Source organism: Euprymna scolopes, chromosome 42, assembly GCF_053919585.1.
Source record: "Euprymna scolopes isolate OS-2025 chromosome 42, ASM5391958v1, whole genome shotgun sequence".
Lineage (NCBI taxonomy): Eukaryota > Metazoa > Mollusca > Cephalopoda > Sepiida > Sepiolidae > Euprymna > Euprymna scolopes.
Window position 1 is genome coordinate 30807432 of NC_136523.1, and position 14733 is coordinate 30822164.

Sequence of the window (14733 nt, forward strand, 5' to 3'; positions counted from 1 at the left end):
AAGGTTCAATCATCAGTGTAGCTGACTTTCAGAATACAATTAGAATTTACTTAAGACTTCTACCCGTTCATGGCTATTTGTCAAATAGTCTAAAAGTACAGGGTCTGTGGAAATTGTCATTCATGACCATTTGCATAAGGCGTCTACCAGATGGATTCCCAGGTTGCTGACATCTTTCCAGAAGCGAGAACGCATCGAGTGCTTGAAGATGAATTTGGAGAATTCAAATTATTAAATAAAGCAAGAAAGAAGAGAGTTATTCTTTAAATGCTCAGTGACATTAAAAACTGTTAGCATAGTTCGATCAGCATAGTGTAAGAGAGAGAGAGAGAGAGAACAAGAGAAATACATAGCTAAGTGTGACTTGTTCAGTAAATTAAAAATTACAGCTAATTTGAAGAATTAAAATACGATTTTTTATTCAACTCAATCCAGAAACTAAAGAATATTTTAGCATGTACGAGGTGTCTTCAATAAGTTTCCAGATTTTTTTTGTATGGGTATTTTTATTGATAGTACACACATGAAACTCTAGTCCCTTTCAAAGTAATCTCCTCCAGCTGCAATGCACTAGTTGTACCGTTCCAACTTCTGGAAGGCCCAATGGAACTCCTCTTGTGTGAGCATGCCAATGACCCTCGTCACAGTCTCTTTCATCACCTCAATTGTCTCATAATGACAGCCTCTAAGGTTTTCCATGAGCTTAGGGAATAACCAAAAGTCACATGGAGCAAGGTCTGGACTGTAGGGAAGATAAGGAACTGTGTTGATATCCATCTTGATCAAATAGTTTGCGACAAAGATGAAGTTGTGGACTTCACCCTTGGGACAAACTTTGCACAAGTTTTTTGCATCTTCAGTTTCTCATGAATAATTGTGAGTACAGTTCCCACACTGACATCAAACTGTGCATTTATTGTCTCCATAGACACATGACGGTCCTTATCCATGATATTCTTTATTTGGCCAATCAACTCTGTTGTTCTGACTTCCTTACTCCTCCCACACCTCTCATCATCCCTCACAGATTCCCTACCTCCCTTTAATCTCTTATGCCACTCAAAAACTAATGTTTGATTCATGCAAGATGGTCCAAAATCAGTCTGAAGCATTCCATACGTTTTTGTGGCATTTTTTTCAAATTTAAAACAGAATTTCATTGTATATCGTTCTTCTAAAGTGTCCTAACATTGAGATTGCATTTTTAAAATTCACCAGCTGTGACAATCAGGCTTTAGTAGGGTGTATTCCAATACCTGTTGTAGCTGTTCATTTGAACCTAAAATCATAAAAATTGGTCAGTCATCTCATAAGATGTATCATAATAACATACTGAATTTTGAATTATGTTTTAATGGGGATCGCTAATGACTAGGGCTATGACAACAGCATATTCTTTTCGTTGCTTTGACTCTCTAGTATATATTCGACACAGTTAACCAATCGAGATCCACATCACTCTATATAAGATATCAACGGATACACACTCGAGAATCAAAACAATGAAAAGAATATGCTGTTGCCCTAGTAATGACGCATCGGTTCTGTTGTTCCTCCCAGGAATTACCTTCTCCTATTTAAGGAGGGAGGGGGCATGCTAACCATCCAGATATTACTGTAACATGGCCGTTACGCCCAAACTGTGCTCATTGCAATTCAAACCACTCTCAGACCCCCACACCGTTAATACCATAATAAAAGAACAAAGGAAATAAATAGGAAAATCTGACTCCGCTTTTTTTCTGTTTTAACTGAAGTCGTTTATTACCGTTACTTTCCAAATAATGCCTACTTCCTGATTTTTTACTGTTCATGTTGTCTGCCATAAAATTAACAAAACCCAGCCGTCTTGACACCAGCTTAAAAGTCTCTCGCTGTAATTATGGGGCCACACCTATTTCACCTGGCGTACATTTGGCTTCTCTTTGACCACGTACTGTCCCTTTTTTTTTTTTTTTTTTTTTTTTTTACATAGAAGTCGCCACTTATCAACGCCCAGAGGCCATTCGAGGATAAGCGTTAATGGGTATACATTAGTCTATGAGATTACACCGTAGTAATTGTAAGTAGTGGACATTTTGTAAATTGGATTACTTAGGAGGACGGTTCATCAAGAACTTGTTTACGTTGGACTTGAAGACAATCAGATTGCAGTCACCTGGAAAACAGGCAAATGGAAGAGAGTTCCGCAGGTGTGTAGTTCTAAGAAAGAAGCTTTGTTCATGGAATCTACGTTTAGGTTTAGGCACAGATAAAGAGCGGAGGAAATTATTGATAGTGGTTTTGGCTAGACGAGTGTTTTTTGTGAAAGTTTGGCGAGGAGGGGACCATAGATTGAAGCTCAGACGAGCACTTGCCATGAAAATCATGATAAAACAGAGACAAGCGCAACGTCTCTTCTGTGGGAAAGAGGTTGCAAGGAAGAGAAAAGGGCATCTCCTGACGCAAGCCCATGCCCACTTGCTAATTTTCATAGCGTTCAAACAGCTGCTGCTGCTAATATTTTCGCTAATCATCTATCCTTCGGCTGCTGCTGATATTTTCACATGCGCTCATACATGCTCTATTACATAACATGCTACTTTGGAAGAAGAAGTCCATTGTTTTTGCCGATACATTTTCCATAAGAGTACACTTTTAGACTTTATGTAGATTCTCTAACTTTTCTGTTCATAAGGAACTCACAAGCATCACATGCAGAGTTTTATATATAAAGAGATATAGCAACATATATACATACCTAACATGTATATAAATTTTAATAACAAAGTTTTTCCAATATAATAGGGAAATATTAGAACTATAATAAAAATCTAGGCATTCTTTTTACAATAGACAACAAAACTAAAAAGTAGTCAAAAAACAAAAATATAAAAAATAAATGTTACCGTTTAATTTATTGGATGGGTTTTTACTAGTATTTTGTTTAATTTTCTATTTTTGAGCGATTATCCAAACTCCAAACATGTAACCATCGCATGTCTACTATTTTTCTTGTTCTAATGTATCACTCGACACTATTTGTTTTTTGAACTAAATAAACACTTCAAAATAAGTAAAAATTTCTAAAAGTATCCAGTTAGGTAGAAGAGTAACTTACATTGCCTTTGATAACATTTATTTGTTTTTTGACTACTTTTTAGTTTTATTGTCTACAAAACAAAATGCTCCAAAATTTCTTTACAGTTTTCTTATCTAGAAGAAAATTTGCGAATTCATATATATATATATATATATATATATATATATATATATATATATATATATGAATATATGAATTCGCAAATTTTCTTCTAGATAAGAAAATTAGCAAAAAATTTCTCATGAAAGTCAGAGTTAACTGTCTCCTCACAATGGACAGGTTTTGAGAAGTGGTCAGAAGTGGAGAGTCAGAATATGGGTCGAAGGATTGGTAGGGTGGGTATTGGAAATTCCATTTATTCTATTCAACTAAATTCTTAACTGAAAATTACTGACACACTTTTAGGTTGGCAGCCCATGGATATTTGATGCCAGAAGTCTAAGTAAAAACTATTGAGCTATTTTTCTTAATTACATTAATTAACTTGTTGAGAGAGAGAGAGAGAGAGAGGGGAAAATATAGAGGAGAGGGGGAGGAAAATATAGAGGAGATGGGAGGGATAGAGAGAGAGAGGAGAAAATAGAATAGAGGGGAGAAAATAGAGGATGGGAGGAAGGAAAAAGATATCAGGAGGAAGAGGGGGAGAGAGAGGGTAGAAGTTAGTGGAAGGAGAGAGGGTAGAAGTTAGTGGAGGGAGAGAGGGGAAAGATAATGAAAGAGAGAAAATATAGCAGGGAGAGAGGAGATGATAAAGAAAGGAGGAGAGAGAGGAGAAGATAGAAGGGGAGACAGATAAGATAGAAGGGGAGAAAGGAGAGGATAAAGAAGGGAGAGATAAGAGGACAGAAGGGGGAGAGAGGGAAGAGGTACAAAATAGAAGAGGGAAGAGGTACAAGAGGGAAGAGGGAGAGAGAAACAGGGGGAAGAGGGAGAGAGAAACAGGGGGGAAAGGAAGAGAGAGAAACAGGGGGGAAAGGAAGAGAGAGAAAAACAGGGGGAAGAAAGAGAGAGAAACAGGGGGAAGAAAGAGAGAGAAACAGGGGGAAGAAAGAGAGAGAAACGGGGGGAAGAAAGAGAAACAGGGGAAAAGAAAGAGAGAGAAAAAGGGGGAAAAGGAAGAGGTAGAAACAGGGGGAAAAGGAAGAGGTAGAAACAGGGGGAAAAGGAAGAGGTAGAAACAGGGGGAAGAGGTACAAGGTAGACTGGGAAGAGGGAGAAAAACGCAGGGGGAGGGGAGCTCAGTAGCAGGAGATTCGTTGGTCTTATTTCAGTCACAAATTATCTAAAGTAAAAATGTGTTTTGGCATTGTTCACAAAAAACTCCTTTTTGCTTAAACCATGTCTTAGTAAAAAAGAATAAATGTTTTTATTTTTAATTCTAAATTATAGCAAGTTTCATCGTGCACATGAAATGTCGAACTACAAAGTCGACAGGAAACATAGCCACCAGCTAAAAAGAAAGTAGAGAAAGAAGCTAGCTAAGGAAAAACTAGTTCATTCATATTCATAATTTTATATAAAAAAGCAGGAAACTATAAAAACAAAAATAAAAGGTCGCACAAAAAACAAATAAATAAAGTTTCATCAAAAGTCTATATTACTGCCGCGTAGGTGCTGGGAAACCAGGTTTGTAAAAAAAATAGGTACTTGTACAATTTAGTCAAGACATTAAAAAATGAAAATATCAAAAAAAGTTTAAATTGTATGTATCCGTTATAGAACGAAGTTCTCCGAAAAAAAATTTCACTTAATTTCATCAAGTAGTTTTTTTTTTCAGCGGAAAAACACGTTTTTATGAGAGCGCGGTGAAGGTGGCCATCTTAGATTAAAAAAAAAAAATGTTTGAATTTTAGAAATGACAAAGGAAGATAACTCCAGTTAAAGCGCTAACACCCCTCCCCATCTCTAATACTAGCTTTTCTTCCTAAAAATCGAACATTTTGCTCGGTATCATAAATTGTTTTTTCGCTGTAAAAAAAAAAAAAAAAACTACTTGCTGAAATTAAGTGAATTTTTTTTTCAGAGAACTTCGTTCCATAACGAATACATACAATTTAAACTTTTTTCAATATTTTTATTTTTTAATGTCTTGACTAAACTGTACAAGTAACAAAAAATATAATTGAAAAAGTGTTTTCTTTTCCATTTTTTTTTTTTTACAATGAAATTAAAATTTGCCCTTTTGTATAGACCTTTAGATACTTCTTTGTTTATAAAAGCCAAATTCGAGAATTGAAATATTGAATTTCAATTAAAACCAATGGTATTAATTTGAATGTCATGTCAAAATTAATAAAATATCCAAAAATTATGAAAAACAATAAGATAGAAAATTTATAATTGAAAATAATTTCCGAAGAAATTTCAAGTTTATACATAAATAAGCAGCATGAAGGCAGGAGAAGTAACTGTCGTTCGTCTTGTTACAATTTATGGTGGATATCACAATAATGGGGTTTATATATTACAATCCACAGAGGTACGAAAAAGTCAAAAATCCATTTTTTCTTGTTCTCCGGTAGTGCTCAAAATTACTTATTTTTCAAACCGAATAAACATTTTGCATTAAATAAAAACACTAAAACCTTATTTAGTTAGGTAGAAAAGTAACTTATCTTGCCTTTCGTAACATTTATTCACACCTCTGTGGATTGTAATATTAGGATGGTGTAAAAACAATATCGTTTTCTCACATATGTCACTTTTATATATGATTTCTGAATTAATTCATTGATATATATAGCCATGTTATACATCATCTTGAAGCATGTTTTTCGCTCTATTGAATCGTGTTATTCGTTTCTGCTCTCAATCTCTTTATTAATTTTTTTTGCAGACTTTTCGACAGCATGGACAAAATTTAAATCCGCACAATTTTCTTGTTCTAGTTCAAACTGGGCCGAAACGCTGCCGAGACAGCTCGTGATATCAATGATGAGTTTGGCCCAGGAACGACTAACGAATATGTGGCACAACAGTAGTTCAAGAAATTTTGCAATGGTTACAAGATATATTTCTCAACTGACCCTGCGTGGGATCCTTCTACCGCTCCAGAAGATATCTCACTACTGATGCAATTCTCTATCTATATAAAAGCCAAGTTCGTCCAAGGATGGAATACTGTTGCCATATCTGGGCAGGAGCTGCTAAAAACAGCCTATCCTGCCTTGACAGAGTACAAAATAGACTTCGTGGCTTAGTGGGGGATGCCCTTTTCTCTACCCTGCAACCTCTCTCCCACACAAGAGACGTTGCGAGCCAATCCTTGTTTTATCGTTATTTCCATGGCAGGTGCTCGTCTGAACTCCAATCTCTGGTCCCCCCTCGCCAATCTTTCACGAAAAACACCCGTCTAGCTGAATCCACTGTGAAAAATTTCCCCCACTCTATATCTGTGCCTAAATCAAAATGTGGATTCCATGAACAAAGCTTCTTTCTTAGAACTGCACGCCTGTGGAACTCTGTTCCATCTGCCTGCTTCCCACCGGACTACAACATGGATGTCTTCAAGTCCAACGTTAACAAATTCCTAATGAACCGCCCCCTTAAGTAAACACTTCATCAAATCTCCACACTAATGTACTGTACTTGCAATAACCCTTATCCCTGAGTGGCTTCCGGGCCTTGATAAGTGGTGATCACTGTGTAAAAAAAAAAGAAGCTGAACGAATTGGGCTATGAGACTGCCTCATCCGCCATATTAACTGGACCTCTCGCCCACCGATTATCACTTTTTTAAGCATCTCGATAACTTCCTGCAGGAAAAATGCTTCAAAAGCCGAGATGATGCCAAATCGGCCTTCAATGATTTCATCGCTTCCAGAACTCCAGATTTCTATCCTAATGGGATAAATAAACTTGTTTCTCGTTGGCAAAAATGTGTCAATTCTAATGGTTCTGATTTTGATTAATAAAGTTTATTATGAAAAGAGTTATGATCTTTGGAAGTTGAGCATAAAAAAAAATTATTTTTGCCTCAACCTAATACAAACTCAAATAATGTATTCATCAAAGTACATGTTTTATGCAATAATGCAATAACTAATTGCGACATGACAAATAAATAGGTAACATCTTGGCCTTTTAGCTAGGAACAAAGTTTAGTACATGCAAAATAAATAACCGATACTCAAAATGTATAAACATTTTCACCCCTCCCTTTACTTAAAAATTCACCAAAAATCAGGAAATTAACCAATTTTAATGAAATTTTTAGTATTTATCAAATAATGATCACAGAATATAATGAACCCATTATTTTTATTTGAATCTCATGGAAATGCATTATTTTGTTTAAACAAAAAAAAACATCTTTACTAAAGTTATGGTTTTCAGTAGTAAAAAAAAAAAAAAAAAAGAAATTAATTTATTTTTGCTTTTTTATGAAAATAAAGCATCGTAAACTGTAAAATGAAAAATTATTTTTTTCAGGAACATTACGAAAAAGTCCATATTGATGAATTCGATATAATTAAAAAAAAAAACAACAAATTTCTCGAACTACCGATAGTATCATTGAATAAAGCATTGTTTATTTAATATTTTCACACAAAAAAATTACAATTGCGAAAAATATTTCTACTTTCTTTTTTTTTTTTAGATTACATGTTTCGCATAATTTTTATATGTAACATTTTCATATTTTCCTTGCTTGAATTTTTGTGAAATTTTTATATAATCTTGAAAAAAAAAATTTTAATTTAAAAACAGGAACACAGAAAAATAATTTAAAAATGGTAAAAATTATACAAACGTTCACGATATGAATATATGGATGTACGGCTTGGAGGGGGGGGGAACAACACTCCCTTGGTGGTCTCGAATGTCAAACATTTAGTCTAATAAAAAATAATGAAAATAAAAATGAAATTTTGTTTCTGGTTTTATTTCAGCCTTTGGGTCTAATAATGTGTTTTATATAAAAAATAAATAGTTTTATAATTTTGTGTCGGTCAAATATTTTACGCCGCTACGCCGCTAAACTACACATTTACCATTACTTGAAACTGTAAATAATTTTCAACTCGATAAATTTTCGTAATTTTTTAATGTATTACTATTTTCGACATGACACTTGTTTCTGCTTAAAACATATTTCAAAACATCGATGTCGACTATCTTAACAAGCACTGAAAATATTAAGAAAATATTGTCAAGCACAGAAGAAAAAGAGCAAAAAAGTAGCGTTAAAAGTAAAAAACAATAACAAAACAAAACAAAAAAAGACTCGAGTCATCGCCCCACGTTTTCTTTCTTACCTGTTGGAAATCCAAGAGCTTTACTTCCTCTCTGAAAACCTGTGACAACTTTTCCTTCCACATAAAAAGGTAGACTCGATTCGGCTTCATTCGACATGGCGACAACAGTGATCTTGCTGGAGGAACAAAAAATATATAGAAATAATTTAAAATTTATTGATCAAGTTCAAGTCCACTTAAAATACCTTAGTTATCTTTCCGCCGTTAAAAAAAAAAAATGAATGAATAATAAAATGTTACCTACTTACAAATATCTACTACTACTACTACTACTACTACTACTAATAATAATAATAAAATTAAAAAACAAAAACAAATAGGAACCCGTTTTGTTTAATGTCGGATTTGAAAAGAAACACAAATGCTTTTTGTGAAGGGTTGGGTTGGGTTTTTCCTATTTTAGAAAAAATAAGGAGGGTCGACAAGTTTTATCTTGAAAAACAAAAAACAATAATAGAAAAGAAAGAAGAAAAGCAGAACTATATATCTACTAGTAGGCCGCACAGCATTGCCCGGTCGTAGATACGCTTAAATACAATATTTTAATTCATGCAGATTATGTATTTATTATTATAGAATCAATTCTCTATCGATTATTATATTGTACCTAATATATAGTAGTGATATCAACAGTGAAAAAAAAAAAAAAAAAATGACTTGCATGCCATCAGCTAGAATCGAAACCAAAACATACAACTCCATTCCTCATTCTTTAGCATCTGAGCAACGAAATGTCCATGCGCATAAAACGTTAAAAAAAATAACGTTGTTTAACATATGAATGTAGATTTGTACATGTAAACACAGGTTTAGTTAATTACTCTTGCCAAAGTCAACTATTTTCAATTTTGAACCCTTAGCAGCAATTATTGCCGGTTAAAAACCAAATCGAAAGTGTGCCACAGATCCAAATACTTTATATATCAAATTTCAACTCTAAACTAAATATTCAGAGAGGAGTTTGGTAGAGACTTTTTGTGTACACACACCGACAAGGTCACACACACACACACACACACACACACACACACACATATATATTAGCGATGAGACGATTCCAATATTTTTCCCCAATTTCTATACAATTATCAATTCTGTACTAAATTTTCGATTACGCTTCTTTATAAATCTCTAAATATTTAACTATAAAAATTTTTCCCAACTACTATAAACAAAAATACATGTTACATGTGCATATAGTTTCTCACATATAAAAACAGATGTGGAGGTGATTTATAGCTTTTAGCTTAACTGGCAGTTTAAAATAAATATTTATTATTCTATTATTACTACCAGCAGTGGAAGATTTTGTTTTAAACAAAAGCAAATAAAAAAAATTCATGAAAGGAATCATATTTTGGCACTGGATCTAAAATAGGCAGAAATTTTCCCAATTCCGATACCCCAAAAACTTCTGATTTTTCCGATTCCTGATTCCAATTAATCGTTCAACCACTAATATATATCATCATCATATCGGGCAGGTTGCCTGGACCAACTGACTCTTTTCTTCCACAAGTCTCCATCATCCATGGCTTTGGGAAGTTGTAAGCCAGTGTCTTCTGTCAATAATTTTTGTGTAATCTTGACAGGTCTTTCTACTTTAGCGGTTCCGTGTTTAGGATCCCACAGTACCACATCACTGACAACTTCATTTTTCTTCTAAAGCAATGTCCGGCATAACGTGTTCTTCGTTCTCTTATTATTAAAGAGATCCTAGGCAACTGACCATACAGACGGCTATGGTTGAGTGTGTTTACTAGTCTAAGTTTAACACTGTCTGGAGCATTCTAGTGTTAAGTTCCATCTAACTTACTTTCAATTTTTTGTTTACTGAAAGTTCATGTTGATGAACCATAAAGCGGTGCCATCTCCATTATGGCTCTAAGAAAGTTTTTCTTGATCTGTTCCGAGTGGGCAGATTTCCATATAGCTTTCAGCTAATTTAATGCACTCCAAGCCTTGGCTATTCTGGCGTGAACATCTTTTTCAGTGGATGCAATGTGGCTACCAACATATTCAAAATCATCTACTTGTTTGAGTGGTGTTCTGTCTAGTGTTTCAATTGGGACGGTTTGGTGGAAGGACATATATTCTGTTTTAGTTGCATTTGTCTGCAGTCCAATCATGACAGCTGACTCTTCCAGCATATGTAGCAACTTTTGTGCATGAGCATTGTCATCGACTAACAAAGTCATCAGCATAATGAACATTGGTAATTTTATTTGCTGGATATCGTCTGCTTCTTGCTGGAGACAATGTTAGATCATATTTCCCATATTACCGGGGAATGCCGACAGGGCTACCCAGGCACTTTGCAGGTCAGAGTGCCCCTCTTTGAGGTTTGTTTAAGTTCTTGCAGTGGGAAAGCACTAAACAACAATTTTTAAATAGAAAAAGTGAAGCATGCATGGTCCCCCATGAGTGCACAGTAAATGAGGCATAAAAAAAAATGACTAAGTTCAGCATTTGCCCCCCCACACACACACACATTTAGCTCCAAAAGTCCCCAGGGGACATCAAATCCTGGTGGAAATGAACAAATGGTGCAGTTTTACATCTTAACATATGTAAATTTGAGTTCTGTACCATGCAAAAAAAGTAAGTCCATCATTTGCCCCCCCCCCCATTTAGCCCCAAAAGTCCCCAAGGCCTTAACATATTTAAATTTGAGTTCAGCACTATGCAAAACTGCTAAATAGACATACACAGAAAATTTTGGGCAAATATGGTAAAATAGTCCCAAAAATGGAGTGTTTTTATTAGCTCTAAAAGAGCCCCTGGGGCACACCCAAGAGTTATCACGAAGTATAGACAAACAAAATTATAAAGAAATCAGTTAGTTACAACTTTTAGAAAGTTTTATAAAAATCCAATAATAAGCACAAGAGTGTCAATTCTAGCCATTTTAACCCGAAAGGCACCGCTGGGGGCGGGGGGGGGGGGCAAAATGCGTTCTGTTACATTTTTACTCATATCATGTTTAATGTTTGTGCAAAATTTCAAAAAATTCCAAGACGTAGTTATTGAGAAAAGTGCGGACGGACGAACGGACAAGGATGAATTTACAGGTCCACCCTCCTTTTGTTGGGGGACCAAAAAGTAGACTTTTAATATCAATATCAGAGCAAGAGAAAATACTCAGATTTGGCAATGATGAATATTAACTCATTTGAGCAATAGTTCTGTGACGTATAATAGGAAATAGACGGTGGCAACCGACTTGGCATCCCCGCTGAAAAAGGTCCACAAGTTCTTGTTTTATTTCAGTGAAATGATTTCAATATTGTCTTTAGATATAATAAATAAGAATATCCGTAAACTGTTTTTTTCTTTTTATAAATAGGTTTATTTACTTTCATGAATACGTAAATCCAAACCAGCTTTTTTATGATAGGGATGCTGTCGGAAAAATGAACAATTCCATTTTCCGAGAAGCATAATTTAACTTGGAATGTATTTTTTTTTTTTTTACAAAGAGGTTACCACATATCAAAGCCTGAAGGCGACTCAAGGATAAAGGTTAATGTGTGTATTGTAGTCATTGGGACAGTAGTGTAATAATCGTTTGTGGTGGAAAGTTGGTATAATCATATTATTTATGAGGACGGTTCAATAAGAACTTGTTTATGTTGGACTTGAAAACAATATTGTAGTCAGCTGGAAGCAGACAAGCGGAACAGAGTTCCACAGATGGACAGTTCTAGGAAAGAAGCTTTGTTGATGAAATCCATATTGGTGATAATTATACTAGGTCTGGCAAACATGCCATTGAGGTCCATGACTGGGGAGCGAGTAACATAGGGAAACCAAAATTACAAAAAAAAAAAAAATAGTTAAATAAATAAATGAATAAATAAATAAAAGAAAACAGAACTTATATTATTAAAACTCTTTTCTTCCTTCTGGTGATGGATATTTTACTATCCGAAATTAATAAACATTTTAAATTAAAAAAATGAATGTTATTTTTTAAATAAAGTATTTGTATGCTAATGTTGCAGAAGTTTGGAAGGCATGAAGATGTCAATCGATCGTACAATAAATAAAGTAGATACAAGACAAAAGAATGTCAATAGCAAAGAAAGGTGGCAAACACAGATGTTTGGTTAAAGACGATGGGAAATCGCGTTTTATTTTTACAAAAAAAAAGTAAAATGTAAACAATGGAGCGAGAATGAGCGTCTTGTGAGGTTGAGATTCTGGGATAGCTGAGGTAGGATGACGTGCCTCAGTTTGATCTAAGTGGTATGCACAGGATCTGATGCTGTAAACTGGTAGCCAGATGTTAGTGGTCATTGTAGCGGGTAGCCGGACATCAGTAGACACCGAAGTATGCATCCAGATGTTATTGGGCACTGGAGAAGGTAGCCGGACGTCAGTGGGCACTGAAGCAGGTTGCCGGACATCAGTGGGCATTAGTACAGGTAGCTGGACGTCAGTGGGCACTGGAATGAGTAGCTGGACGTCAGTAGACACCGAAAGATTGTATCCAGACGTCAGTGGGCACTGGAGCAAATATCCGGATGTCAGTGGGCACTGGAACAGGTAGCTGGACATCAGTGGGCATTAGTACAGGCAGCTGGACATAAGTAAGCACTGGAGCAGGTAACCGGATGTTACATTTATCCATTCAGATTACAACACGGTTGTCGGTTAGTTGCTCCTTGCATTTCTTCTCTAAGACATGTTCTTCTATTATGCAATTACAGCATTAACTATTCACAATTTGATACATGTAACTCACATCGTCATAAACAATAAACTCATTTATACAAAACTAATTAAACAAAAACCACGAGATCTGCTTTTTTTTTTTTTTTTTTTTTTATCTATAACAAACAAAATATTTTTTTTTGGTCAACAATGACTTCCAAAGTTACATTTGTCGCTGACAATTAGTTATTATATTAAAACATTCATTGTTCAATGTATTGTTGACTGTTTTTAATGGTCGCCATTCTTACCATAGGAAAGGGGGGGGGTTCTATTTGTTAAGTTCCAACAAATAGTTACAAGTAAACAAATTGAGCACACTTAAAAGTATTACATAAACATGGGAACATGAAGGTCTGTGCCTAAATCTAAAAGCAGATTCCATGAACAAAGTTTCTTACCTAGAACTGCCCGCCTGTGTAACACTGTTCTGCTGTCCTGCTTTCCAGTTGATTAGAACATAGCAGCCTTCAAATCCAATGTAAACAAGTTCTTCTTGAACCGTCCCCATAGATAATCAAATTTTACCCAATTTACACTATTAACAATTACTACACTACCACCTTACATTAATTGATTTTATCCTTGAGTGACCTCTAGACCTTGATAAGTGGTGACTTCAAAGTAAAAAAACAAAAAAAATCATAAATATTACTTGCCCGTGACATATTAAACTGTGACATTTGTTCTCACTGTACCCAGTACTCCTAACAATCACCTTTTTAAAGTAATTCTTCCTTTGGTCCACTATGTCGTATTAACTTTTTTTATACATGAATTCATTTATACTTTGCAACAGCTTACTCAGTTTAGTCAATAGATTTTCTAAAATGTCATGAAGAAAAAACTATATGGAATAAGCATAGGGAATAATCATTATACAATACCTCGGCGTTCGTTTGTTATGTTTTCTTAAACAAAAGCACTCATAACAACACACCATTCATTATAGAATACAGTTCCTCCATTTTTCGTTATATAAATCGATCCTTATATTTAAGTTATTTATTTACATCAAGACCCCAGCTACCGCCTAAAACAGCAACAATTGGTTCGAAACAGCAGTGCCCGCCACTGTCAGCTACTGACTACCACTGACCGCCAATGCCCAATAGTGATAGTAATCACCTGCAATTTTATGTTAATCATCGTCTTAACCACCAATTCAAGCAGTGCCCATCACTAGATGATACTACCATACAATGGATGACAATGCACGAATATTGAAGATAGGCCATTTCATTTCAAAGCAGTTAAATGCGGCTTGACACTGGTCGTGATTGATAATGACCGACAATGACCAAACACAAGTAACTGCTTAAAAACGCCAATGATCACCAGTGCTCCCCATTGAAGACAGAAAATTTGGTTTAAAAGCAGTTCAATGGAGGCTGATACTGGTCATGGCCGACAGTGACAGTTGGAAACAGCCAGTGTCTACCAGCAAATGCAAGCAACCTCCAAACAGCACTAACCGCCAGTAATCATCACTACCCGTGTACTGGAAGTGTATGCCAGTACACAAAAGTACCTGCCAATAATCTCCCGAAACCAATTTTTCAGGACTGACAATTGTAATTTAATTTGTTTACTGTGGGGGAGGCGGCTTCATCGAAGTTGTCTTGACTTCCAACAGGCAACGCCCATACACCGATCCTACTAGTTTTAAATAAAAAT

At 35.2% G+C, this 14733-nt stretch overlaps 1 protein-coding gene across 4 annotated transcripts in view; it reads right to left on the bottom strand.

Moving 5' to 3' along the window:
- LOC145266991 (riboflavin kinase-like) overlaps positions 1 to 14733 on the bottom strand; it is a 97071-nt gene that overhangs the window by 22905 nt on the left and 59433 nt on the right. For 3 of the 4 annotated variants that reach the window (XM_080122843.1, XM_080122842.1, XM_080122844.1), the window contains one exon: positions 8341 to 8456. In XM_080122843.1, the coding sequence (XP_079978969.1) occupies positions 8341 to 8437 (97 nt within the window). In that variant the 5' untranslated portion in view covers positions 8438 to 8456. Of the gene's footprint in view, positions 1 to 8340; positions 8457 to 13457; positions 13593 to 14733 lie in introns of those variants that run through there. The other variant, XM_080122841.1, reaches the window with a different exon arrangement.